The sequence below is a fragment of the Lissotriton vulgaris genome, chromosome 5 (assembly GCF_964263255.1).
Source record: "Lissotriton vulgaris chromosome 5, aLisVul1.2, whole genome shotgun sequence".
NCBI classification, from domain to species: Eukaryota; Metazoa; Chordata; class Amphibia; order Caudata; family Salamandridae; genus Lissotriton; species Lissotriton vulgaris.
The window spans coordinates 115,465,092-115,492,621 of NC_141693.1; the positions used below are offsets into that span (position 1 = coordinate 115,465,092).

General features: G+C 47.0%; 1 protein-coding gene across 7 annotated transcripts in view; it reads right to left on the reverse strand.

The window, feature by feature from the left end:
• Positions 1 to 27,530, reverse strand: part of SEC16A (SEC16 homolog A, endoplasmic reticulum export factor) — a 478,800-nt gene that overhangs the window by 314,955 nt on the left and 136,315 nt on the right. For all 7 annotated transcript variants that reach the window (XM_086921035.1, XM_086921033.1, XM_086921029.1 and 4 more), the window contains exons 11-12: positions 7,845 to 8,084; positions 5,371 to 5,468 (exon numbers count right to left, since the gene is read on the reverse strand). In XM_086921035.1, the coding sequence (XP_086777161.1) occupies positions 5,371 to 5,468; positions 7,845 to 8,084 (338 nt within the window). The remainder of the gene's footprint in view (positions 1 to 5,370; positions 5,469 to 7,844; positions 8,085 to 27,530) is intronic.

Below are 27,530 nucleotides of genomic sequence, written 5' to 3' on the forward strand. Positions count from 1 at the left end.
GGAGTAATTGATGGAGGCGGGCCGGTGAACCGAAGACTGTATCCATTGCAAACAATATTCAGCACCCACTTGTCCCGAGTAATTTTTCTCCACTCTGCCAGAAAAAATTGAATGCTTCCCCCCACCGGAGCGGGTAACGGATGAAGGCGAAGTAACCGCTCAGGGTTGCGACCCCGGCCGGGCCCTTGTTCGCTGTAGAGGACTGCTGTCCCCCTCTACCCTTCTGGCGCTTCTGGAAGGGTCTCCGGAACTGCTGCTGTTGTTGCTGCTGCTGTCCCGAAGACTGCCCTCGTCCTCTTCCCTGTGCACTGAACAGTCTCTGGAACGGGCGGTAGGACTTAGTTTCTTTGGGCTTCTCCAAGCCCACAGCTGTCAGGGTCTCTGCCTCCGCCTTCATGCGGGCCATCTCATCATCGGCATGCTTTCCGAACAGGGTTTCCCCGGAAAAGGGCAGATTGGCCACCCGCTGCTGGGCCTTCGGCTTGAGTGATGTGAGCCTGAGCCAAGCATGGCACCGCTGGTTGATCACATGACAGTACCCATGGGCAGCCAATAGAGAGACATCCGCAGCCGCGCTGATGACCTGGTTTGAAACCAGCATCCCCTCTGAGTATTTCTTGGAAGTCCTCCCTCTTGTCTCGTGGCAGAAGTTCCGTGAACTGTTGCAGGGAGTCCCACAGGTCACGGTCATACCGCCCTAGTAACGCCGCATCGCTGGACGCCTTCATGGCTGTGGATGCAGTCCCACAAGCTTTCCTACCAGCAGAATCGATCCATCGGCTCTCCTTATCGGGCGGCACGGTTGAGGACGGGGAGGTAACTTCCTGGCCGCCGTCACTATAACCGAGTCAGGCACCGGGTCTATCCGCAGAAAGGCCGGGTCCGAATCAAGGGCCCTGTACTTCTTCAGAAGTCGGGAGGGAGCGGCCTTCACCACCGCTGGCGTGAGGAACAGCTCCTCCTCAGGCTCTACCAAATCAGGCACTAGTGGCAGTAGAGGGAGAGACAAATGCTTCTTGTGAAGCGTCTCAAATATCACGGACGTCGTGGGTGCTGGAGCCGTCACCGTGATTCCCAATTTTGCCACCCCCCTCAGGAGAACATCCTGGAATGTGCTGATGTCGTCCACCCGAGACACCCTTGTCCCTGGGGATTCCGACAAAGTCGGTGAATATGTCCTGGTCCTGGAGGAGTCCTTGCGGGACCTAGATCCACGCCTCCTATGGCGACGTCTCGACCTGGTGGAGGATCTACGTCGACTCCTCGATCTCCCTCTCTGTCCGGAGCGTGATCGTGACTTTCTTGGCTTTGGTCGATCCGCCGGTTCCACCGGAGCGGGCGACTTTGGTTTTGCTGGGGCCTTCGGTTTAGGGTCCCATTCGGAGGGGTCGGAAGTCTGGGCAGCGAGACCGACCTCGGAGGGACCGGAGGCGGCTTGTCTGCTGACAGCTGAGGTCGAGGTATAGGTTGAGGAAGTGGTGATAGAGGAGGAGGAGTAGGGGCCCTCGGAGGGAACCCCCTCGTTAATGGAGGCGGGGGTGTAACCGGCCTGTGTGACAGGGTATACACCATGGAGTACACTGAACCCGGTGATCCGCCTTCCTTTTCAGCCTGGGACGTTGGCGAACCTCCCATGGTGCCAGACCTCCTTCCACGTCTCTTCGGCGTCGACCGTCTCTCCCTCGACGGAGAGTGCCTTCGCCTCGACGTCGACCTCGTCCGCCTAGACGGCGAGGACGGCGACCTCCTGCGCCTCGACGGCGACCTCCTGCGCCTCGACGGCGAACTTCCCTTAGACGACGAGGATTCCCTCGACGACGATCCTCCCCTTTTTCGCCGACGGCAAACGGTGGTGTCACCTCGACGGCGAGCGCCGACGCCGGGCCTTTCGACGTCGATCACTCGACGAGGAGGACGACGAAATCGTCACAGGAGACTTTGACGGCGGTCTGTTCAGTTCCTTCAACGTCCAGCGTCGACGCCGCTTCGCCCCAGAAGACAGGGAACAGACCGTAGTCATCCCTCTCGACGCCGTAGTCGGTGCAATCGACCCCGACGGAGAATGGGGACGCTTGCTGGTCTTCCTGCCCCTGGGAAGCCCCCCAGAGGCCCTCAGTACGGGCAGAGGAAGCCCCTCCAGACCCACCTTGCGCCTTCAGCCTTCTTTCCTCAAGGCCCTGAAGCCTGATCTTCTTTCTGTCCTTCAGGGTCCTGCCAGAGAAGCCCTGACAAATCACACACTCCTCTGGGACATGGGAAGAGGGAAGGCAGAGAATACACACCTCATGGGGATCTGGTTTGGCTTCTTCCTGGAGCACTCCGGACATTTGTCAAATAATGCAGGCATATTTGACATCAACAAGGTGCAATGAACAAGAAGAAAGGCACCAAAGCACTTTAGAAAGCACTCGACTTGAAACAAAAGTGAAAAATCACCAATAAACCCTTGAAAAGGGAGAGCTCAATGCTCCAGGGTCCTGCTTGCAGGAGCCGGAAAAAAGAACTGAAAGTAAAAGGGACCTGCAGTGCAGTCTGGGATACTGTGAAGTTCTGGAAAGTTCTCTTAAAGGCACAGTATCCTGTTCTGAGCCACATAATGGCAGCCTAAGGGGCTTGTCTGTCCAGGTCCTCCTCTCTATCATTCCAGAGGGGTTCTTGCTGTTGAGGCAAGGGAAATATTGACTGTTTGTGGATTTTTGGTGGAATTTCTAGTTGAAGTACTGGACAGTGTAGCCTGGTTTTATAGGCTGCATTATCTGTCTTTAATTCTCTCAAGTGTCTGTGCAGTTCTGCATTTTTGACACTTTAACCTCTTTAGTGCTAAGGCAATAATATTATACTCCTCTAATTTCCATTGAAATGAATGGTAAGTGCATGACGAGTTACCCTTGTCATTAGCATCCAAGGGGTTAAGAGATTATTTTTGATTGCTCCGGGGTCCACACACATGGGCGGGACTATTCACTAGATGACTATACACAGAGATCCCCTACTACAGAAACAAGACATTTTTTCACGTACCCGCAAGTAAGACGTTTTCTAGCAAATAAAACAGGGGGGCCCTTGGGATTTGCTAAAAATGCTATAATGGAGGTGGTACAGGAATGAATGGGACACTCATTCCTTAATTGCGATTTGCAATTTGCTAATCGCAATTAAGGAATTTTAGAGATTCGTAAAAAAAAATCGATTACATACATTCCATTTTGCAATTCTCAAATAGCGATTCCTTAAAAATCGCTATTTGAGAATCGCAAAATGTAAATTACATACATATGCCCCTTAGTGTATTTGGGGAAAAACTAAATACGTGCTTGTTTCCTTCATAGTTTTCTGTATTTGGGAATAGTTATTTGCTGTTTCAATCAACTCTGTTCATTTGTTCAATTATCCTACAGAGAAACCTATGCCACATCCAATATTTGCATATATTTTTTAGAAGTTCAAAGCAATGTGTCAATTCTTAAACTTCGTGGGAAATGGTCTTAAGTTGGTAACTGCTATTGAGAGTAGACAACAAGATTTTATTGCAGTTTTTATTATTTGAAAAGAACATCAATAATCTGGTGTAAGACTCAAGTCACCTGGACGACAAAATGCATGTGATTGAAGTTTCCGTTGGGTTAGATTTTGACCAAATTGTGAATGCATTACATCACATTGCTATAGCCTCGTCTCGTGGCCTACCTTTCACACTGAGAAACCATATCCATCTTGATCTAAAACAATTGTGGCTTAGCTGTTAAAAACACATCAGCATCATCTACACATGCTCATTTCAAACTTTAACTTCTCAATTAACAGTTCAACAGCTGCAGAATAGAGTGCCAGAAGCTGTTGAGACGTGTAGGCTACATTAATAACCAAATCAGACACATACAATCCCAGTCACCCACACACATTTTACACACAAAGAAAAAAATATATATACTATTGCTTCTAAATTGCTGCCTCAAAAAAGTAATGTTCTAACAGCCTTACAAACATAATATACCTTGATCATCCAGGTGGATGATCCATATCACTGGAATGAATTCTAGATTACCTCATCTCATCAAAAGCATTGGTCCATGGTCAGAAAATTAAGAGGACACCTTTTTTGGTCCTAGCCTCCACATAAACATCAAATGCCTTAAAATGGCAAAGACAATGGACTGGTTTATGTCGATGCTGGGTATTCTGAGGGTGATGCTATAATTCCTCAGACCCAAACTGCGACAAAATGGCACAATCTACTTCTTGTTTGGCCCGCAAAAGGCTGGACAAAATAAATTACATGTTCAACCACTTCGATCACCCCAGGGCAGAAAGGGCATGTTCTATCAGAATCTGAATCTACAGACCTCCATGTGGTAGTAAAAGCACGTATTGGGAGGATCCTGGAGCAGAATTTAAATACAGAATCCATGAAAGGGGTGGGGGGGTGGGGGGGAAATCAGGAATAGTTAAAATAGTCAACTTTTAACTCCAAAAAGAAAGCAGAGAGGGACCCCACCCTTTAGGTACTTAAGAGTAATTTGATTTACATATTGCCAACATGCGCTTTTCAAAGCCTGTTAGATCAGTACAGTATCAGCTGGTGTTGAACAAAGATTGTCAAAACCAATCTGTCTCAACCGATCCCTGACCACCCTAAACCGGGAAATCTTTCTTAACTCCCAACTGCCCCATTATCTCTTCTAAAGCAACTCTGAGAAATATAAGTTATGGGGCTGACCACAGTCTGCGCCAATAAATTAGTGGTTTCCACCCCTAATGTTCTTGATCTAGTCGTATTGGACACAGGGGGTTCTTACTGGAAGTTTATTCACACCCCTCTTTAACCGATTTTCTACTACTACAAGGGGCCTAACATCACAAAAGTCCCATAATTCAGCACCATACAATGCGGCCCCCAATGATTGACACCTATAGATCTCCAAGGTTGGGGTAGTTGGTCAGGATGTAAATGTGTACTGGGCCCTCAAAATACACCCACAATATAGCACAAGCTTCATTTTAGACTTCTGAACCTGGAATAACTAGTCAAAATAATCATAACCTGATATTATGCAAGGAATTACTAAGCGCTCATCGGCCAATGTACATTTGCTATTCCTCACCCAAGGAAACAAATATGGCCATATCAACTTACTACATCTCACTTTTAACTTTTACAACTCTGTGCGGTTATCATCAGATCAGAGTAACATTTCATATTCTGGAGATTAACACATTTTAGGAAAAAATAGAATTGTTTAGAACCATGGCTTTATCTGATGTATATAAAAACAGTATGAAAACGTTTCACAAATTAAAATATTTATTTGCTACAGAAAACACTTGAGGTTGAGAGGTTGAAGTTTACATTCAAAACAATCTCTGAATTACCTGGTCATAACTCTAGCATGTGTTCGGCTATCCATTTTACTGGCAAGTAGCAGAGCATGGCCCCATAAGCCATGTTTCATGGCAGATTCCAGTGCATCCTATAAAAAAGGGAACAGATTTTTATTTAAGTAGTTCAATACATTGAGAGATTTTCTGATTTATGTAACACTTATTTGTTTGCCTACAGTTTGAAAGATATGTATATAAAGAGTGAGATGTGTGAAATGATACACGTCAAAGAGCAGAAACGTAGGTATGATGATATGAAAAAAATGCAAGTTAATTGTTTAACGTTTAAGATGTAAAAATCTATTTTGCGTTTGGCTACTGTCAGGTTTAGCTAGCTGTGAAAGTACTGACCCTACTAAAGCACAGGGTGATGGGATATCAGAGAGGGTTGCACACTGAATCATTGACAGTCATTTTTTACTTCATAATGGCCATTCAAGGGGCTCATTAGATTGCCGGGTGGAAAGCCTCCGCTCGACACAGACTCGATAAGGGGACCGACTGACATGAAGCCAGTAGTTCAGACCTAGGAATACAATGCGACCAAAAACTGTTCGGTTGGAGTCCTATTGTTCCCTATGGGAGCTCGTGTTCCGCCTGACAACCGGCCTGAACACATGCTCCTATGGGGAAATGGTGAAACTGGTGGGGAAACCCAGCACCCTGTCGCAGGCACCCATAGTGCCTGCCACACAGTGAAGGCTTTTGGGTTTTTACATAGGGGTCCCTTGGGTACCTCCTTGTCCATCAACTGTAAGCAGAGGGGCCAAGGGGGCCCTGCCAGGGGCCCCCAAAGTCATTTCGACAGCCTTTCTGTGTCGGACAGACAGACGCAGAAAAATTGCTGGAAAACGACACCGTAATCACGTGAGTGGAAACACTGTCCATAGGGGTGTACGATGCGGTACCGACTGACGCGGATACTCCGCGAGTAACTCGGAACCGATTCGAAACAACCGGCTGGTGTAAATTCCGACCACGAACATTGTAATCGGCCGGTCGGAATGTAAACCGGCAGTCAGTCAAAGGGCTCCGACGTGGTTGAGGAGATACCGACTGTGCCGAGGAGGCTTTGCACCCGACATCGTACTCTGCTTCATAGTCTTCTAACTTGCACTACAAGTTAGATTTATGTTTTAGGAATAAGACTTAGTTTCAGTTGTGTAACATTGTCTATAACTTTAAGTAATTCTGGTACATTTGCGATATGATCAAAACAAGGACCTCTTATGAATTAATATGGAAAAACAAAATTTACTTTTGCATTTGCTTTGATTAGGTTTAAAATGAGTGTAATAGTTTCTCAAGTTTAACTACTGGTATAAATTGTTCCGCTAACTAAGCAATTGACACAATAACTGTGCGTAGAGCTACAAGTTGTCAGTTGTAAGAAAGAAAATACTTTAGTCTTCAATTGCCACTCCTGTAGTTTTAACATACTAGATATGCCTAAGTGAAAGCATTGTGACTCACAGGTACACGAATTGGGCATTTTATACATTTTCATCATGTTTTCCTACTACAAATTTGGATTACAGATATTTTAATGACTTGAGAGTAATTAGAGATGCTACAAATAACATTCTAATGATTTGCTGTGAAATAAAAGGCAATTCAGATCATTGCAGAAATAAAGTGTTGTGCAAAGAAAGTAGCGTCATTGACTCTATATAAGTAGTAGTAAAAGAACAGGAAGAAAAATACTCCAAGACACCTATTTTTTTGTAAAGATGGGCACTGGGACACCCTGGCATGGTCACAGATGCCTCAGTGGGAGACAACAACTTTAGGCAACATTTGCCAGTGCTTTTTGGTTTTTGAAAATGAATAGGTCTGGATTTAATGTGCTAATCTTAGCAAATTGAAATGAGATATACAGGAAAGCACCAGCAGGATCAGATAGAGGGATATAGTTTTAAACTGGTCCCCTATGCAGTTCAATGAAAGGTTACACCCAACAGCAAAGAGGTTATGTTAGAGGTGAATACTCTACTGAGCTGAACCAAAACGTGATTGGCAAGATCTCAAGCAATTCGCTGAAAGAAGATGGCTGAAGAAAAACCATTGGTTGAAAGGGGTGGACCCAAGTCCACTGTATGTATATTGTAAGTATCAAGTCTGTTTGAGAGCTGTGTTGTCAACCACAGACCTAACAAAAGGCCTATATAATATGGATGTGATAACCTTTTTCTATTGATGTACAAAGGAAGTAAGTCATTTTCATTAAGTATTAAGCTTTTGTCATAAAAGATATCAATACTCTCTAGCTGTGCACTAAACTTGAGAAGCATTGTCTATCAAGTAAACCTCAATCAGATGTCACTGCTAAAGGAGGGCCTTTAATTGTCAATGAGATACATCCAAGTCAATTGAGAAATAGCTAAAACATGCAGTTTGCGTTTCCCAAGGAAGATCTATGCACGGGCAAAGAACAAAAGAAATGTAATAGTTATGAACTCCCTTACCTTTTTCCGACCATAAAGCAGCAGCTCTCTGAACCGTTCAGTCTCTTTCTCTATGGAGTCTGTAGTTCCACCTGTGACATCAGTAAGAAATGAAAGCTGAGAAGCAACAGATTCTTCAACCTGCTCCAGAGGTTCGTTACTGAAATCTATCAGGTTGGCTTCATTTGGTGACTTTCCAGGAAGCCATACTGTTTTATGGTCTTGTAGCAGAAGCTCTGCTATGTCGGTTCCTACTACAGTCTGTAAAGGAAGACAATAAGTAAGCAGCACAGAACATTTATGCCATGGTAGTTAAAGGCAATGAGGCGTTTAAAGTAAAGTACCTATTATCAAAGTGATCTCTATTATAGCTCTTCAACAAGTCTGGTGTGACTGCAAACCATGTTTACAGCTTATGTAATTCCTGAATTCTGGACATCAAAGGTTACTAGTTCAACAGGTCAATGATCTGAGGAGATTTTGCAAGTGTGGTAAAATTACTGACAGTATTGATGTAAACCTCAAAATAGAAACACATTTGTATGAAACAAACCATTTCACGAGTAACAGCTGAAGCTTAAAACTGTATTAAGAATTTAGAAATTTCTCAGAGACTGGATACAATGCTTCTAATGAAGTGAAGAGTAGTGTATGAAAATAAAAATTGTGTTACGGTAAGATGAAAACATTGTAGCCACAACATTAACCTTCTGATGAGAAGGTTAAATTCTAGCACATACCTGTTTTTTGCTGATGAGCTCGGATGATTGTATGTTGTTGTCGTCTTGGAAGAAGTCTTTGTAGTCACGAGATAGGAGACTCCTCCCTTGAACGATAGTGCGCATGGGCATCGACTCCATCCTTAGATTGTTTTTCGCCATGATGGTGTTAGTAGAAAGAAAGAAAGTATGTCCATGCGTGTCTATCTAATTAAGATAAAACTGGAACAGATTCAGGTCCCGGGGAGGCAGGAGGGCGTGTAGAAATCTGCAGCTCTACATGCCAAGAACAGATGCATACTGTTAAGTAGTATTTTCCGTTCGAGGCATATGAGCTGCAGATTCTACACTTTGCATTGATTGCGCAGCAGTGTCTCCCCTAGCGGCGGTCCCCTGTATCCGTTGCAGTAGTTTGAAAGAGAGTTTTGAGGACAGCTTGGCCTACCGCAGCTTGCTGCTTGGCTTGCACATCAACACAATAGTGTTTAGTGAAGGTGTGTGTTGTAGACCATGTTGCTGCCTTGCAGATGTCTTCTAGGGGAATGTTCCCGAAGAAAGCCATGGAGACTCCTAGTATGCGTGTGGAGTGCGCTCTAGGTCGAACTGTGCGTTTTGCCTTGTGATAGCATATTTGTATACATTTAACAATCCACCTTGCAATTCCGGATTTAGAAATGGGGTTGCCTTTATGTGGTGGAGAGAAAGCTACAAATAGTTGCTTTGTTTTGCGAAAGGATTTGGTCCTATCGATGTGATAGAGAAGAGCTCTTTTGACATCTAGTGTGTGTAGTGCTATCTCTGCTACAGAGTCTGGGTTTTGAAAAGACACTGGTAACTCTACAGATTGGTTTAGATGAAAAGGAGTAATTACTTTAGGAAGGAATTGAGGATTAGCTCTAAGAACCACTTTGTTACGGTGTAATTGTAAGAAAGGTTCTTGTATAGTGAAAGCTTGAATTTTACTAACTCTTTTAAGAGAGATAATAGCAATGAGGAAAGATGTTTTCCATGTGAGAAATTGCAGTTCACATTTGTGTAAAGGCTCAAATGGGGGGTCCCATGAGCCTGGTAAGAACAATGTTTAGGTTCCACACTGGAGAGAGTGGTAACCTAGGAAGAATAATTCTTTTTAATCCTTCCATAAAAGCTTTTATAGCTTGTACTCTAAACAACAACAGATGTTGTCTGTTTTGTAGATCTGCCGCAATGGCTGCAAGATGTAAGCGTATAGATGAGTATGCTAGAATACATGTAAATGGAGAAGGTAAGAGATAATATTTTGGATGGAAGCATCTAAAGGATCAACTTGATTATTAGTGCAGTAAATGGCAAATATTTTCCATTTAGCATCATAGCAAGCTCTAGTAGTCGGTCTTTTGGCTTCTTTAATGATATTCATACAGTCTGGTGGCAGGTTAAAGTAACCAAACTCTGACTTCAGGAGCCATATCGCTAGATTCAGTTGGTTTGGGTCTGGATGTCTGATGTCTCCATGGTTCTGCGTTCGCATGGATGGGGTCAGACGTAGTTTTTGGTGTGGAACTATGGATAGTTCTAGTAGTGTTGTGAACCACGGTTGTCGTACCCATGTGGGAGCTATTAAAATGAGTTTGAGTGACTGTTGTCGTAGCTTGCTTACTATTAGTGGTATTAGTGGTAGTGGCGGAAAAGCGTACGCAAACCTGCCTGACCAGTTCGACCATATTGCATTGCCCTTGGACAACTGGTGTGGGAACCTGGCGGCGAAGGTTGGGCATTTTGCTTTTTCTTGTGTGGCAAACAGATCTATGTCTGGATGACCCCACTTGTGAAAGAATGGTGGAAGAACTTGTGGATGTAGTTCCCATTCGTGAATCTGTTGTGTCTGTTGACTTAACAGAACTGCCATCTAATTGTGAACTCCTGGAAGGTGTTCTGCTAGTAGATATATCTTTTGTGGAATGGCCCATCTCCAAATGTTCTGAGCAAGCTGGGACAGTTGCAGAGAGTGTGTCCTCCCCCTCCCCCCCCGTTTTTGTATATAGTACATGGCTGGCATGTTGTCCGTCTGGATCAAGACAGCTTTGTTCTGTACATATACTTGGAAAGATTTGAGCGCTAAGACTATTGCTAGTAGCTCTAGGTGATTGATGTGGAGCACTGAGTGGTCCATTTTCCAAGAGTTGTATGGTGTAGGAGATGGGCTCCCCATCCTATGAGAGATTCGTTAGTTGTAAGTACTATTTGTGGAACAAGCTCGAGGAACGGCCGCCCCTTTTGCCAAGTTTTTGGTGTTCCGCCACTGCAGAGAGCGATGTGTGCGGCTGTCTACCAACACCAGGTCTGTAAGATGTCCTTGAGCCTGGTTCCACTGCTGTGCTAGACATTCCTGTAACGGACGCATGTGCAGTCTTGCATATGGTACAATAAAAATGCAAAATGCCATCATGCCTATTAGTCGCATGGTGGCTTGGACGCCGATCGGGATGGCGGCGTGAGCTCGCAGCTCCGCGCGGAATCCCGCTAATTCTCCTGTTTTCGGGACCCTAGGCGACCCGAAGACGACATTCCTGCCCTCTGAAGTGTAAGGGGACAGCTGGACGTAATCGGAGAGTCGCTGGGGGACTGCTGGCCCCGGGAAGATCGAGAGAAGAGGCGACTGAGGTGTTGCCGAGGGTGAGAAGAAAATGGCGGCGAGGAGGTCGGACGGTCCCGAACTTCAGCCCTGAGCCAAGTTGTCGCCGAGTGGCAAGAGGCCCTGCACTCGGCTGCCCGAAGCACTAGGATTGGCGGTGCTGTGTCTTGAGACCAGGGGACGTTGACCCGATTCACCCAGGAGCTCGGGGACCCTCGTTGGCCACCGCCCTAAGATTCATCCTCCCCCCCGCAGGCTGAAGGGGAGTGACGGACCGGAGCCCGTCCACCTGGCCATTGCTCCTGAGAGCGTCGGCGGGGACATTGCACTGCCCGGTGCCCGGAGACCGGCACGGAACCACGGGCGTAATCGCGAAACGGGCGACTGGACTTGTGACGCAGTACCCTGGCATGGCGGCGATCGGAGGGCCGAAGCCCGGGAGTCGCGAGGGGGACTCGGCGACATCAACGCAGCTGAGTGAGAGTCCCTCCCCGGAGATTGATCAGGAACAACGGCTGAACCGGCATTTGGATGCCATCCTTGATGCGATCACCTCCACTAAGGAAGCATTGCACAATGACATTGCCCAAGTGGCCACGGGCCTGGGGCTGCTACGCGCGGATCACGCGAAGCTGGCGGATAGGGTCAAGGACCATGACCAACTGTTGCTGGACCTGAAGCCATCGGTGGTGACCGCGGAGCACAGGATCACGGACATTTTGGCCCGACTGGACTCGCTGGAACGGAGGGCGGAGGATGCCGAAGGCCGCAACAGACGGAACAACGTGCGGGTCGTAGGCCTGCCGGAACGGATTGAGGGGGAGGATGCGGTGGCCTACATGGAGAACTGGTTCCGCACTGTGGTGGCACCGGAGGGGCTTACTCCTTTTTTCACTCTGGAGCGAGCTCACCGGGTGCCTGCTCGCCCACCGGGGCTTGGCCGCCCCCCCCGACCGATGGTGGTGCGGCTCCTCCACTATAAGGACCGGGATCTCCTCATCCAGCGGGCCAGGATGTCGGGCCCGTATGAGGTGGAGAACAGTAAGGTGACGATCTTCCCGGATTACACTCAGGCGGTCCAGAAGAACAGGGCATCGTTCCTCGCTGTGAAGAAAGAGCTCAGGGAGGAAGGCATCCAGTACTCCTTGCTCTACCCAGCCAAGCTGCGGATTATCATGGATGGCACTACGCACTTTTTCCTGACTCCGGACGCAGTTTGGCAATGGCTTGAATCATATAGAGCGGGGACGGACAGATCACACCAAAGTAGGCGAGACCAACCAAAGCAGCCCCGGGTGAGGCAGTCACAACGCATCAGATCCCGCAACAGGCGCCAGAGGGAGAAACGGGAGGCGCAAATGGCGGCGGAGAAGAGGGATGCGCTCGCGGCGACGGCGGCCATTACAGGGTCGCAGAGGAACAGTGAACGGGCTGAAACGGACTCAGGAGGGGAAGGCAGCAGGACAGGAGAGGAACTTTCGGAGGCGGAAAGCTCGAAGGGGCCGATAGTAACCCCACAGACTTCTGATGGTATTTTCTGCGGCTGAAATATAACTGGGACTTGATCGGGACTTCATGGTAGGGTGATATCCTGTTGCTGGAGGGCGGGTCGCCGGGAGGGGGAGCTGTGAGCTTTGGAGGGGATGAAGGTGCGGGGTGCGGGCTCCGCTAGCTGGGGTCGGCGGCGACTCACCCCCTTGGACCCTTAAGGTCGACTGTGGTGGAGACCACAGGGTTAGAGTGTGAGAAGTTGGTTCAAGGTTTGGATGGGGGCGGCCATTGGGTTCGTGTGCTCTGTCCTGGGGAGTGGGGTTTGGGAAATGTTTCAGTTTTGGAAATGTTCGGGGGGGGGCAACTGCATAGGGGGGGCCATGGGCTTTTGCTATTTGATTCGGACTGTACGAAGTTGGAATGGGGACATTACCTAACTTGAAATGCCTAACGTGGAATGTCCGGGGGCTGCGGACCATGGTGAAACGCCACAAAGTACATGCATATCTGGTACGCAGGGGGGTTCAGATTGCTATGCTCCAGGAGACTCATCTCACCAAAAAAGAGTGCGCTGCCTTGCAGAAAAGATGGCGGGGCCAGGTGTTTGGCACCACTTACTCAGCGTATGCCAGGGGGGTGTTGATCTGGGTGCGGGCGGGGATACCTTTCAAGTGCTGAATCAAGTAGTAGATCCGGACGGCAGGTTTGTGGCAGTGGAGGGGAGGTTATATGGACGGGATGTGGTTTTCTGCTGTGTCTATGCACCGAACACTGACCAGGGCCGATACTTTGATAGTCTCTCGGGGTCCTTGGCCTCTTTCCTGGCGGGTCCGGTAGTGTTAGGGGGGGGACTTCAATTCGATTACGGATGTCGCTCTGGATAGGTCCCATCCCCCCCTAGTTGACTCTCCGGTGCGCAGGCTGGCCGCGCACAGGAAGGATTGGCAGGAACGATGGGGGTTGTTAGATGTCTGGAGGGAGAGGCACAGGGGAACCAGGGATTATTCCTTTTATTCCGGTCTCCATGACCTACATGTCAGGATCGATGCGGTGCTTTGCGGGGGATCCCTAGCCCCATTGATTACCCATGCGGAGTACCTGGCTAGGACTATATCCGATCATAACCCCCTGCTGGTGCACATTCAGTGGCAGAGAGAGCGCTCAGTGATACCAACATGGCGGCTTCGGCCGGAGACGCTAGAAGATTCTGTGTTCAGCGACGCGGTTCGGCAGGGCATTGATGGTTATTTCGGAGTGAACGAGGGCACGGCTGCGAGTAGGTCTACTGAATGGGATGCAATGAAAGTGGTGGTGAGAGGGGTGTGTTTGGGTAGGTTCTCGAATGCTCGTACGACTGTGCTAAATGACCTAATGAAAGCGGAAGAAACTTTGAGGGACTTGGAGCGCCGCAGGCCGGCTAGGCCAGACCTACAGGCCCAGTTGTTGGAGGCGAAGGAAGTGGTTGCCGCCGAGACGGAACGTCTGAGGTGTTATGACTATAGGCAGTACATCATCAGAGCACACGCAGAAAGGGACAAGGTGGGTACCCTCTTGGCCAGACTTGCTAACCCGGAACTTAGGGGCTGCCCGATTCTCAGCATTAATAATGCGCAGGGAGAGATGGTGTACTCCCAGGCAGCGGTATTGGAACGATTTAGGGGGTATTATGAGGAACTATACCGGAGTCAGCTGGGAGTGGGGGTTCAGGGCATCGCGGAATACCTGGGGGAGAGGCAGCTTCCGGTCCTGGACGAGGGTGACGCGAGGGAGCTGGGTAGCCCGATCACGCTCACGGAAATACGGGTGGCCATCAAACATATGGCCCGCAACAAGACGCCCGGGGTGGACGGACTACCAATTGAATTCTATCAACAGTATGTGGACAGCTTGGCGCCCAGGCTGCTGGTGGTGTACACGGAAGCCTTCGAGACGGGGGTATTGCCTGGAACCATGCGGGAGGCCTTGATTATACCGCTCCTCAAGCCTGGCCGGGACGCCGCGGATGTGAGATCTTATCGCCCGCTGTCCATGTTGACGGTGGACTATAAGATCCTGAGCCGAATCCTGGCCACCAGGCTGGCCCCGCATATGACGGGCCTGGTACACAGGGACCAGGCCGGGTTTATACCCACGAGGAGCACGGCGCTGAATATCCGCCGCCTGGTGGGAATAATGGACGCCATCTTGGACAGGGAGGGAACACCGGCGGTTCTGTCTGTGGACATCGAGAAGGCCTTTGATAGCTTGGAATGGCCTTTCCTGGATGGAGTGCTAGAGAGGTTTGGCATGGGCGAGGGGTTTCGAAGGTGGACGAGGGTATTATATACCTCGGCGACGGCGAGAGTACGATTGGGCGGCCTGGTGTCTGCGGCGTATCCGGTGGGCAGGGGAACACGACAGGGATGCTCTCTCTCCCCCCTATTGTTTGCCCTGGCGATGGAACCCTTGGCGGTCCATGCGAGGTCAGGTGACCGATATGAGTGGCGAGCAGTGGCACTATATATCGCTATATGCGGATGACTTGCTCCTATACCTAGCTGACACCTCGGGGGCATTGGTTGGAGCGATGGATCTGTTGTCTGAGTTCGGCCGGCTGTCGGGCCTTAAGGTCAACTGGGCGAAGACTTGTGTGTTCCCGCTACGAGCGGGATCACCAGCCCCTAGCAGCGATTTAGGTGTGGTATGGGAACCCTCTTGCATCACCTATTTGGGTGTCCGCATTTACCACGCGGCTGCGGACCTATTGGAGGGCAACATTGGCCGCTGCGTCCGGGCGTTGCGGGGCAGCTTGTCTTTCTGGTCGACCCTCCCGCTGACAGTCCTGGGCAGAATAGCATTGTTGAAAATGGTGGCGCTCCCCCGCTTCCTCTATTATTTCCGAACGCTGCCTGTCTGGATTCCCCAGGGGGTGTTTAGAGAACTGCGGTCAATGATAATTGGCTTTCTATGGGGGCATGGCCGCCGCAGTGTGGCCCTGAGCACGCTACTTCGCCCCAAGCTGGAAGGGGGCTTGGCCGTGCCCGACCTAGAGCTGTATTATCTTGCGGCGCAGTTGCAGGTCCTTACACAGAACGTAGCCAGGGTGTTCCGGGGCCCGGAGGAGGACAGGGACCGGGGAATACAACGCCACGTGCTGTCCTACATCATCATGCAGCAGCGGCTCGAGTTACGGGCCCTCACCATGGAAGAGCGGACGCTCCGGCTGTGCTGGCAAAGAAGCCTTCGGAGAGCGAGGGCGTCGCGGCCTTATGCCCCGGAGATCCCGATCGGGATGTTGACGGCTCTGCCGCACGGAGGAGATTGGTCCCCGTTGCTGGATTGGGAGGAGGCGGGACTGCAGGTGGTGGGCGACTTGTACATAGATGGGGCTTTGGCACCATTCGAAGTGCTCCGGGACCAGTTCGGGCTGCCTGATGGGGGCTTCCTCCTACACGCGGCAGTAGTGGCTGCCGTACAAAAGCACTGGAAAGAGGGGCTCCTGGAACCCACGACGACTATGGCGTGCCAATACGTTGTGATGGCGGCTGGTACGTTCAAAGCTGTGACGTGCCTCCATAATAGGATGCTGAACGAGGGGCTGGAACCACTCCACGGGCTCAAGGCTAAATGGGAGGAGAGCGTCGGCCGGCCCATACCGGATACGGCATGGGGCCACATCCTGCGACGCACGTGGAAGGGCACTAGAAACGCGCGCTTTCAGCAGGTGCATTTCTATGTGCTTCATAGGGCCTATCTGACGCCTGTGAAATTACAGCGGTACTTTCAGGTGCCGGATGCCAGTTGCCCACGATGTTCGTCCCCAGGAGCGGACATGGACCACTTGTTTTGGAGGTGCCCACAACTGGGGACCTATTGGGCATGGTAGGGGAACTTCTGAATGAAGTGACTGACAGGGAGGTGGGATTCGACATGGCGGCGTGCCTATTGCTCTGGTTCCCGCATACTAAGCACACCAAGGTGACAAGCAAATTCATAGACCTGGGTCTGATATTGGCACAGAGGGAGATATCGTGGCATTGGAAGGCCAGGGGGGGACCCTCACTGCGTAGATGGAAGAATGAGCTGCTGCGGTGGTCTGACTGTGAGAGTGTGCTCCGGATGAAGCAGGCTGTAAAGTTGGGGAATGAGAAGGCGTTGGATGCGGCGCGTGCATGGGAGTTAGTGGTACAGGCTTTGCGTGATGCGTTGGTTGAGGATGAGGATGGCGAGAACTAAGCCGCTGGACACCGCGGGGCGAACACAGAAGTATGGTATCACGTACTGTAGTGGACCCATCCAACTCGATAGGGCGAGGCACACACCTTAGCAGTTGCCAGGGGAGGGGGGGTTTGGGGGGGTTGGTTGTGGGGTGTTTGGGGAGGGCCGGAAGCCATTAGATGGTCGCTTGTTAGGGCCCTGGATCTACTGGGACGACGGATACTATGTGGAAGGTAGAAGGACTGGGTAGGGCGGTCAGGTGTGACGACCCATAGCGCCTAGGGCAGGCCCCGACAAGGGCGATATCATTGACTGTCACTGCGATGGCTGACGGGAATGTTGTTGTGGGTGGGGGGATAAAAGCAGATACGTAATGCGATCTTTCGACCAGGGTCCCAATGGGACGTGCACTGTGATGTGTTCCTCCTGAGCGATGCAATACGCCGCCCGGCCTCCGGGATGCGGGCTGAATGGCTGTGTACGACTGAGAATTCTTATTGGACGGGGGGATCTCACAAGTGTACTGGTTGATTAATGGTATCCTGTGGTTTATAACTCTGCAATAAAAATATATTTAAAAAAAAAATAAATTAAAAAAAAAAAATGCCTATTAGTCGCATGAAAACTCTCGCTTGGAGAGAGTGTTGCTGTTGAAATTTTATGACTACGGTTTGAATGCTCTGCATCCTGGCTGGACTGGGATACGCTAGAGCTGTAGACCTGTTTATTGTAGCCCCTAGGTACTGATGTACCTGAGAGGGCTGAAGATGCGACTTGGTGTAGTTTATTGTGAACCCTAAGTCGTGTAATGTTTGAATTGTTTGAGATGTATGTTGGACACATTGATTGAATGACTTGGCTTTTATGAGCCAATCATCTAGATATGGAGAGACATAGATGTGTTGTCTTCTGAGATGTGCTGCTACTACTGCTAGGCACTTTGTAAACACTCTTGGTGCAGTTGTGACCCCAAATGGAAGGACTTTGAACTGATAGTGCTGTTCTTCCAGTAAAACTTTAGATATTTCCTGTGAGAAGGATGTATAGGAATGTGGAAGTAGGTGTCCTTTAGATCTAGTGCAGTAAGGAAGTCACCTTGTTGCAGCAATGGGAGCACTTGTTGTAAAGTGATCACATGAAAATGATCTGATTGTATATATAGACTAGCAGCCCGTCCCGACGTTGTCCGGGTGTGAAATAGAATGTGTGTAATGTGACACGCTCATTCGCGTGTGCCCCCCGCTTGAGGGCCATCGGCGACCGTCTAACAATTAGAATTGTGTGAGTCTTGAATGATTGTTTCCCGCACTAAACACCCATAATTCCGCAACTTTCTTTCCGCATACCATCACTCCGCATACTTTCATTACGAAAGTACCATGACTCCGCAATGCCATTATAACGCAAGGCATTACAATTTATATGCATTTACCACGCATACATTTACAACGAAATTCGTTGTAAATGTATGAATGGTGAAAGCATGTTTTTTTTAATGTTTGGATAAGGTAAGTATGGGTATAGGGGGTATATGTTTTGGAGTGTTTGGGTATTTTAAGGGTTCAGATATAGTTTTGGTTTACGGGGTACAGGTTTTTATTATAGGGTTTAGGGAAAGGTATGGTTTTGGGGTACAGGGGTATTTTTAGGGTTCAGGGCTAGGTTTGGGTTACAGGGGTATTTTTAGGGTTCAGGGTTATGTTTGGGCTTTGGGGTACAGGGATATTTTTAGAGTTCAGGGGTTGGTTAGGTGTACAGGGGTATTTTAGGGTTCAGGGGTAGGTTTGGGTTTTAGGGTACAGGTTTTTTTTAGGGTTCAGGGGTAGGTTTGGTTTTTGGGGTACAGGGGTGTTTTTAGGGTTCAGGACTTGGTTTGGGTATTGGGTACAGGGGTATTTTTAGGGTTCAGGGCTAGGTTTGGGTTTTGGGGAACAGGGGTATTTTTAGGGTTCAGGGCTAGGTTTGCCAAAGAGCGTCGGTGTGGGTCATAAAGAAATAAGAACAGCGGGAAACTAATATGTGATGATATTCCGCAAACCAACATCCCGCATACCATCACTCCGCAATTTTTATAACGCAGAACTATTACTCCGCAAAGCCATCATTTCTAAAACTTTTACATCGCAAATGACTTTATCACGCATGCCCATGCCATTATAACGCAAATGCATGTGTGGTAAATTCATATACATTGTAAAAGTATATATATATATATATATATATATATATATATATATATATACATATATACATACAATCTATTGAGTCTGTGAATTATTTACAAGGGTAAAAAATGTGAGGTAGTGGTAAGTGTAGGGAAAAAAAATGTGTTCAAGTGAATCATGGTGGCGGGACAGACTCAATAGATTGTTTTGTCTTGATTCTCAATAAGTTTGCCCACTGGAGGGCTGTATCTGGACACAGAGACTAAATGGGCAATTCATGAATAGCCCACTGGAGGGCAGTATCCCCGGTTCGATCACTAATTGTACTGCATTACACTATATGCCATCATGAATGATGAATGTCAATTGATTGCCCTGTTCCTAAATTGAATTTTGACAAATGAATTGTATTAATTATGGGTACAACGTCACATTTCCCCTAATTTTGTTTAAAAACCTTGGTTTAAAAACTGAGAAACCAGTTGGGACGGCCAAAAACTACAGGTCCCAAAATGCTTAGCATAAGTGGGTGGGCCTGGCCAAAAAGAAGGTGTGTTTCTAAAAAATACGTTGTCCCCTTTAAAACTGTGAATGTCTAGCACTAAACTGACCGTGACCAAGGCAGCGGACGCTGCCGAAACGCGTCGGTTGTTTTTTGTTTTGAACCCCCCCATGGATTTGTAAAGCCAAAATAAACATCTCATAAATGAATTAAGCGACTGACAGTCCGTTCCTTTCTGCGACTCCACGTCCCCGAAATCGGGGAAACCTTGTTGAAATTGTCAGCGGCTGGCTCTGCCGCAGGAGAAACGCGATCGGGAAAAGCAGCGCCTTACGAGGGAAAGGCGAGCCAAGCGGAGGATATTGTTTGATTCCTCGAGGTGCTCACCGGCAAAACGACGAGAGACCATTGCAACTCAATCAGAGGCGGAGAATCGGCGGAAGAAGGCAGGCGGTCACCTACCACGGAGGGATACTCTAAGGTAAGAGTGGCTACCCGCTGGAGTACGCTGCTTCACACGTTGTCTGAATGTGAATGCCGAATGATAAAATAACACGACGGAATGCAATGATATGCTAGCCGGTTGCCTGGGCTAAACATCCTCTGTCCAGAGATCGATTAATTGCCAACGTATTTAAAAAAACGCTACACAAACCCTGATTAAAGTAATCAGCAGCAATAAAGAAAGGGCATAATCGGCAAACACAGAGGCAAAAGGCCAGAACGGACTCGCTTTAAACACAAATCTAACTCTGAAAAAAACATCCGCGATCGGGGGGTTGCACAAGGAGGAGGAAAATCATGGACAGACGGGATGCAAAAAGGAAGGAATTCATCGTAACAATGTTCAATAAAGGAAATACAAATAACCCCACTGAAAGTAACAGGGAACCAGAAAAAAACGATATTAAAGACAAACTGCGCCTTTGGGAAAAACTTAACAAAAAGGAAATAAATAAATCATGGGAGTTAATCACCTTACAAAAATACTTGGAATTTGGGAGGGTGCCTCGTGGCCTAAGAATCCTAATAATGCCAAGTCAGCAGGATGTCACGAATGAACTACTCCAGGAGTGGGGTGAACACACAATCAATTCCTCTTTGGGACTACTCAGGATACTTGTAAAACACATTGAAATAGCGCTTGAAAAGATTAAAGAATTGAGAACATTGGAAAAGGAAATTGATGGCCTCAAACTCAATACTGAAATGTCAAAATTTAAGGAGGACTTAAACAAACAAATAGAAAAACATGAGGAGGAAGTAAGGGCAAGAAAGCAAACCAAATTCGAGAGGGATGCCAACGACTATGCACAAGGTCGCATTTTTACTTTCGCCCGTAAGTATGACTCTTTTAGACCACCCAAAGCCAACACGGCCAGCTCATCCTCGAGCATGACGTCGTTAACATCAGCTGACCTAAGTGAAGATGACGCCAACTTGGACCCACAGCAAAGGGCTTTTTTAGGGGACATGCGCCTGGTTCTCTCACAACAGAAATGGGAACAAAATCACGGGGCGCTAAGAAATACGCGTGGTCGGGCAAGGGGAAGAGGAAGATCGTGGCAGCCAAGATCCACAAAGCCCACACCAGGAGAGGCACAAGGCGAAACGGCTACAAACGAAAAAATTGGCACAGAAACAAGACAAATGAAGAAGAGGGGGAAGTAAACGAAGAACTGCAAATAATCAATCTCTCTAGAAAAGAAATTTCCGAGGCAGAAATATCACTGCTTAGAAAAGGAATCAATTTTTGCCCCACATCACGCATAAATTTGGCGCAAACACGTATTGATTTATATCTTTACATTCGGAAAATAAAATTAGCAAAATTCTTTGCGGAGAGAAAAAACAAACCCCAAATCTCGAAGAATCAACCCAAACCGACTTCCACTCTATTGGCAAAAGAGTCCGAGGCTTACCTAACTTTACTGAATTTGAATACAGAGGATGGTCATGAAATTACCTTGGAAAATGCCATAACACAAATGGGAGCAGGAACCAGTGGCTTCAAGGCAAAATCCAAGTTTTATCCCCAACTAGCACCTGGAAACAAAATTGACATGTTTCAGGAAGCAGTCATTCATGACCTTTACAAAATAAACATTAAAAACAACAGCAGGAACAACCTATCAAAAAGTGAAAAGGAAGCCTTAATCGAATTGCGCAAAAATGAAACCTTTGAAATCAAAACAGCTGATAAAGGTGGCAATATTGTTTTATGGGACCGAAAATTATATATTGCGGAAGCAATGGAACAACTGAATAATCCACAGCACTATGAAAAATTAAACACCAATCCTATCGACAACATCAAAAGAGAATTGGACAGAAAAATAAACCAGTGGGAAAAGGATGAACTTTTGGATCTTGACGAGAAAAAGTATCTGACAGTGGATTTTCCCAAAACAGCCACGGTGTACTTCCTGCCCAAGATCCACAAAAATGCCACTAAACCACCAGGGAGGCCGATTGTCTCGACAAACGGATCCTTGTTGGAACCTTTATCCAATTTCATCGATTTCTACCTGAATCCCTATGTGAAACGCCTAAAATCATATATAAAAGACACCACCGACTTCCTATGTCACCTGAAACAAATTGAATGGCAACCAGACTACATCATGATCACAATGGATGTAGTTTCATTGTACACAAACATTGACAATGCTATGGGTATCGGGCCTGCAAACACATTTTCATGGACAGAAATATCCATTATCAACCTCACAACAACATGCTTTTGGAAATGATCCAGTACCTACTATGCAATAACATCTTCATGTTCGGCGAGACAGTATATAAACAAAAAAATGGAGCCGCCATGGGCTTTTCATTCAGCCCGAACTACGCCTGCACCGCCATGGGATGGTGGGAGGAAAAGATTGCATGGGATGAGAGCCTCCAACTATTCACACAACATATAAAGGTCTGGAAGAGATTCATAGACGATTTGTTCATTGTATGGAATGGAGGAGAGGAAAAATTCCTGGAATATTTCCAGATACTAAACACCAGAACACCGGGCATAAAATTCACCCACAACATCAATAAGGATAAAGCTATTTTCCTGGATACTGAGATATATGTCAAAAACAACCGGATAGAAACCACCCTTCATCGTAAAAATACCGCAACAAATGCAACTTTGGAGGCAACGAGCTTTCATCAAAAATCACTCATATCCAGTATCCCTTATGGGGAATTCTTACGCCTGAGAAGAATATGCAGCGAGGACCAAGAGTGGCAAAAACAGAGTAAAAATGCTATGCAACGCTTCCACAAAAGACAGTACAATCAACAAACCACATGGAAGTGCTGGGAAAGGGCGAACCAAACTAAAAGAGAAGATTGCCTAACACCAAAAGAATCCCAATCAACAACTGAGGAAGAACCAATCAGATTCATTACAGATTACAGCAGTGAAGCCAAGCAGGTAAATCAAATACTCAAAAGAAATTGGAAACTCCTACAATTAGACCCAGTGGTAGGCAAAAGAATGGGAAACCATCCTGTTAGACGGACCGGGAGGGTCGGCCGAGGATAAGGGGAGAGGTCTCCGGGGAGAGCCGTCTCCAGCGATCGTACAGACAAGTAACTTCCCCCCCACAGACGGACACCACACAAGGTTGAAGTTCAACGAGACTTTATAGGCAATTCTTTAAGTTTACGATGGAATGGTACAAGGAGGTCTGGACTCAGGGGTCCCCTCGGAGACCTCTCCCCTTATCCTCGGCCGACCCTCCCGGTCCGTCTAACATTGGTGGCCAGCGGCGCGATCCGAATCACCGCATAAACGTACAGAGAGTAGCTCACCCCACGACGAAATCACAATGACAACTAAAGAAAGCGGATCAACCGAGAAGTTCCAGATGGAGAAATTGGATGAGTACAGCCATCGTGAACTAAAACAATTCTGCATCGAACTAGGTATCGCTACCACCGGACTAAGTACCAAAGACGATTTTAAGCATGCCCTAGAGTCTTGGGCAGAAACCGGGGCCGCCGGAACCCCCGATCAGAGCACCGCAGCAAAAACCACCACGGCCCCTGAAGAGCAAAGAACGGGTCTCTCGCAAGACGAGATCCAGGAAAGAGAAAAAACCCGACTACACGAGCTGGAAATGGCCCGACTCAAAATGGACATTGAGCTTAAGTTGGCCGAACAAAAAATCAACTTAGAGCACCTGCGTCTCCGAGAAGAAAGAGAGGAGAAACAGAGACAAAGGGAGCTCGAGGAAAAGAAACTAGCGTACGAACACGAGCGGAACCTAGCTGAGATCAACCTACGCAAGCAGAATAAAGGAGTAGGGGTGCACGAACAACCCCACTCCCCAGGGGCAACAGAGAAAAAGGTACACATCCCCAAGGATGTCGTTCGAGAATACTTCCGAGAGGACGACATCCAGCAATGGTTTAAGGCCTATGAAATCGCTATGACTGCACACCGGATCGATAGAAGCGATTGGGGAGCCGGTCTATGGGGGAGATTCCTCAATGAGGGCCGCGATGCCCTGCTACAGCTCCCGGACCACCAGATGACCTCCTATGACCATATGAAAGCTGCACTCCTCACCCGCTATGGCCTCACACCCGAAATGTACCGTCAGAGGTTCCGAGACTGCACCCGCATCCCGGGTACAACTTGGGTGGACTATGTAAACTACTTTAGCCGAGCCTTCGAGGGCTGGATCAAAGGAAGCAACGTCACAACCTACGAACAACTGTTTAATCTTATGGTATGGGAGCATCTGTCGAACAATTGCTTCATTGAACTCCGCCAGCACCTCCTCGACAGCGTGGCAAAAACAGAGTAAAAATGCTATGCAACGCTTCCACAAAAGACAGTACAATCAACAAACCACATGGAAGTGCTGGGAAAGGGCGAACCAAACTAAAAGAGAAGATTGCCTAACACCAAAAGAATCCCAATCAACAACTGAGGAAGAACCAATCAGATTCATTACAGATTACAGCAGTGAAGCCAAGCAGGTAAATCAAATACTCAAAAGAAATTGGAAACTCCTACAATTAGACCCAGTGGTAGGCAAAAGAATGGGAAACCATCCCATCTTAACATACAGAAGGGCCAGAAATCTTCAGGACCAGTTGACCCACAGTCACTTTCAACCAAACAGGAAAGGAAAACCATGGCTACAAACCAAAGGTTTTATAAAATGTTATAATTGCAAGGTCTGCGAAATTGCAAAACCAACTACAACAATAACAATGCCAAACAATAAAAGCTGGAAAATCCAAGAATGCATCACCTGCAATAGTAAATACACTGTATATATGATTGAGTGTCCCTGCAAATTGAGGTACATAGGAAGTACAATCTGCGAGCTCAAAAAACGAATATTGGAACACGTTCGGGCCACTGTCCACAAGGACAGAGCCAACGCAATTGCAAAGCACATGGAACTGAGTCACAATTGTGATTGGAAACAACTTCGCTTTTGGGGCATTGAAACCATGAATTTGTCAATAAGGGGTGGCCAACATGAGAAATCCCTTCGACAGAAAGAATCCAAGCATATTTTGAGCTTCAGGACAACGACACCCTTTGGGCTAAACCAGTCAGAGGAACTGTACATACATTTGTAAATATCACTGTAGAAATCTAACAACTATGAACTTTGAGCCTTTCACACAATGTCATCCCGCCATCATGATTCACTTGAACACATTTTTTTCCCTACACTTACCACTACCTCACATTTTTTACCCTTGTAAATAATTCACAGACTCAATAGATTGTTTTGTCTTGATTCTCAATAAGTTTGCCCACTGGAGGGCTGTATCTGGACACAGAGACTAAATGGGCAATTCATGAATAGCCCACTGGAGGGCAGTATCCCCGGTTCGATCACTAATTGTACTGCATTACACTATATGCCATCATGAATGATGAATGTCAATTGATTGCCCTGTTCCTAAATTGAATTTTGACAAATGAATTGTATTAATTATGGGTACAACGTCACATTTCCCCTAATTTTGTTTAAAAACCTTGGTTTAAAAACTGAGAAACCATTTGGGACGGCCAAAAACTACAGGTCCCAAAATGCTTAGCATAAGTGGGTGGGCCTGGCCAAAAAGAAGGTGTGTTTCTAAAAAATACGTTGTCCCCTTTAAAACTGTGAATGTCTAGCACTAAACTGACCGTGACCAAGGCAGCGGACGCTGCCGAAACGCGTCGGTTGTTTTTTGTTTTGAACCCCCCCATGGATTTGTAAAGCCAAAATAAACATCTCATAAATGAATTAAGCGACTGACAGTCCGTTCCTTTCTGCGACTCCACGTCCCCGAAATCGGGGAAACCTTGTTGAAAATATATATATATATATATATATATATATATATATATATATATATATATATATATATATATATATATATATATATATATATATATATAAAAAAAAATTCCATAAGTTGCAGTCAACTAATAAATCAAAAATGAAAACTAATGTGGACAAACCCAGTGAAGTATCTAATTTGGTAGCTGGTGATTATGAGCTACTGGCAGCGGCACAAAGCATAATAAATGCACCTATGAACTCGCAAAGCGGCATGGAGTCACAACAAGGAGGTCGGTTTCCGCCAGCATTTCCAATTCTAAACACTCAGCAAGTGAGGGGACTTGGAGATAAGCAACCGGAAACACCCTTCAAGAAAAAATCCAAATTTGTGCCCGTGATGATGAAGGACTCAATTGATGTATTCAATGATGTAGGGGTGGCCCAAGTGAAAAAATTAAATGTAAAAATCCAAATGACTAAGAGAAAGAGAACAGGTGAATAAATACAATATGGCCTATTGTTGGACAAACTAAAGAAAGAAAACAATGTTGTGATAAGAAATTCCGACAAGGGAGGAAACATAGTATTGTGGCCTCTGTCCCACTATCTTGTTCAAGCTAATAATCAGCTCAGTGACACTCAATGCTATCATCAGAGCGCTCCCATTAATTATAAACATATGCAGGATGACTTGTGTAGCAAACTATTGGCGTGGAAAAGTCTTGGACTTCTAAATATGGAAGAATTCAAATATTTAAAGAAAGAACATCCGAGAACGCTGGTTATTTACTTCATACCGAAGATACACAAGGATAAGGAAAAACCGCCAGGTCGGCCGATCATTGCAGCATGTGACGGTCCACTTGAGAACTTATCGAAATACATAGACTTTTTTCTGCAGGATCACGTGCGAGAGTTGGAATCCTATGTAAGAGATACAGAAGACTTTTTGCTCAAAATTGGTAATCTTCAGGAGAAGGCTATTTGATAACACTTGATGTCTCGTCACTATATACGTGTATCAAAAATTCTAATGGGTTAAGAGCTGTATGACACTTCCTTGCGAAAAGGCCAATTGAATTCACACAACACAACAAAATGCTCATGGACATGTTGATTTTTGGTTTAGAGCATAATTTCTTTCTTTAACCCGTTGGCTGCTTCCGCTTTTTTGCGGCAGTGCGGCCGTTTTAAAAAACGGGCGCAGTCACGTTGTCCATTGGCCGACGGCAGCACCAGCGAGGTAGTGCTGCCGTCGGCAGCAGCCAACGGGTTAATAAACAGATGTTTCGTCAGGTTCAGGGAGTTGCCATGGGGGCCAGCTTCTCCCCCAGCTACGCCTGCCTATTTATGGGCTGGTGGGAGGAGCCGATCCTCAGAAGTTCATTTAACAACATATACAGGGAAAAAATTGTATCCTGGTTAAGATATATTGATGACCTGATAATAATTTGGAATGGCACACCTGAGGAGGCTGAAATATTCATTGAATGCATTAATAACAATGATGTAAATTTAAAACTTACGTCCCACATCAGTGATTGCCAGGTATCCTTCCTGGGTGTGCAAGTCAACATAGAGAATAATAAAATCAATACTACATTATATAGAAAAGAAACTGCAGGTAATACGTTGCTACATGCAACAAGTGCACATCCAACACATCTTATACACAGCATCCCCTATGGGGAAATGCTGAGGCTGCGTAGAATAT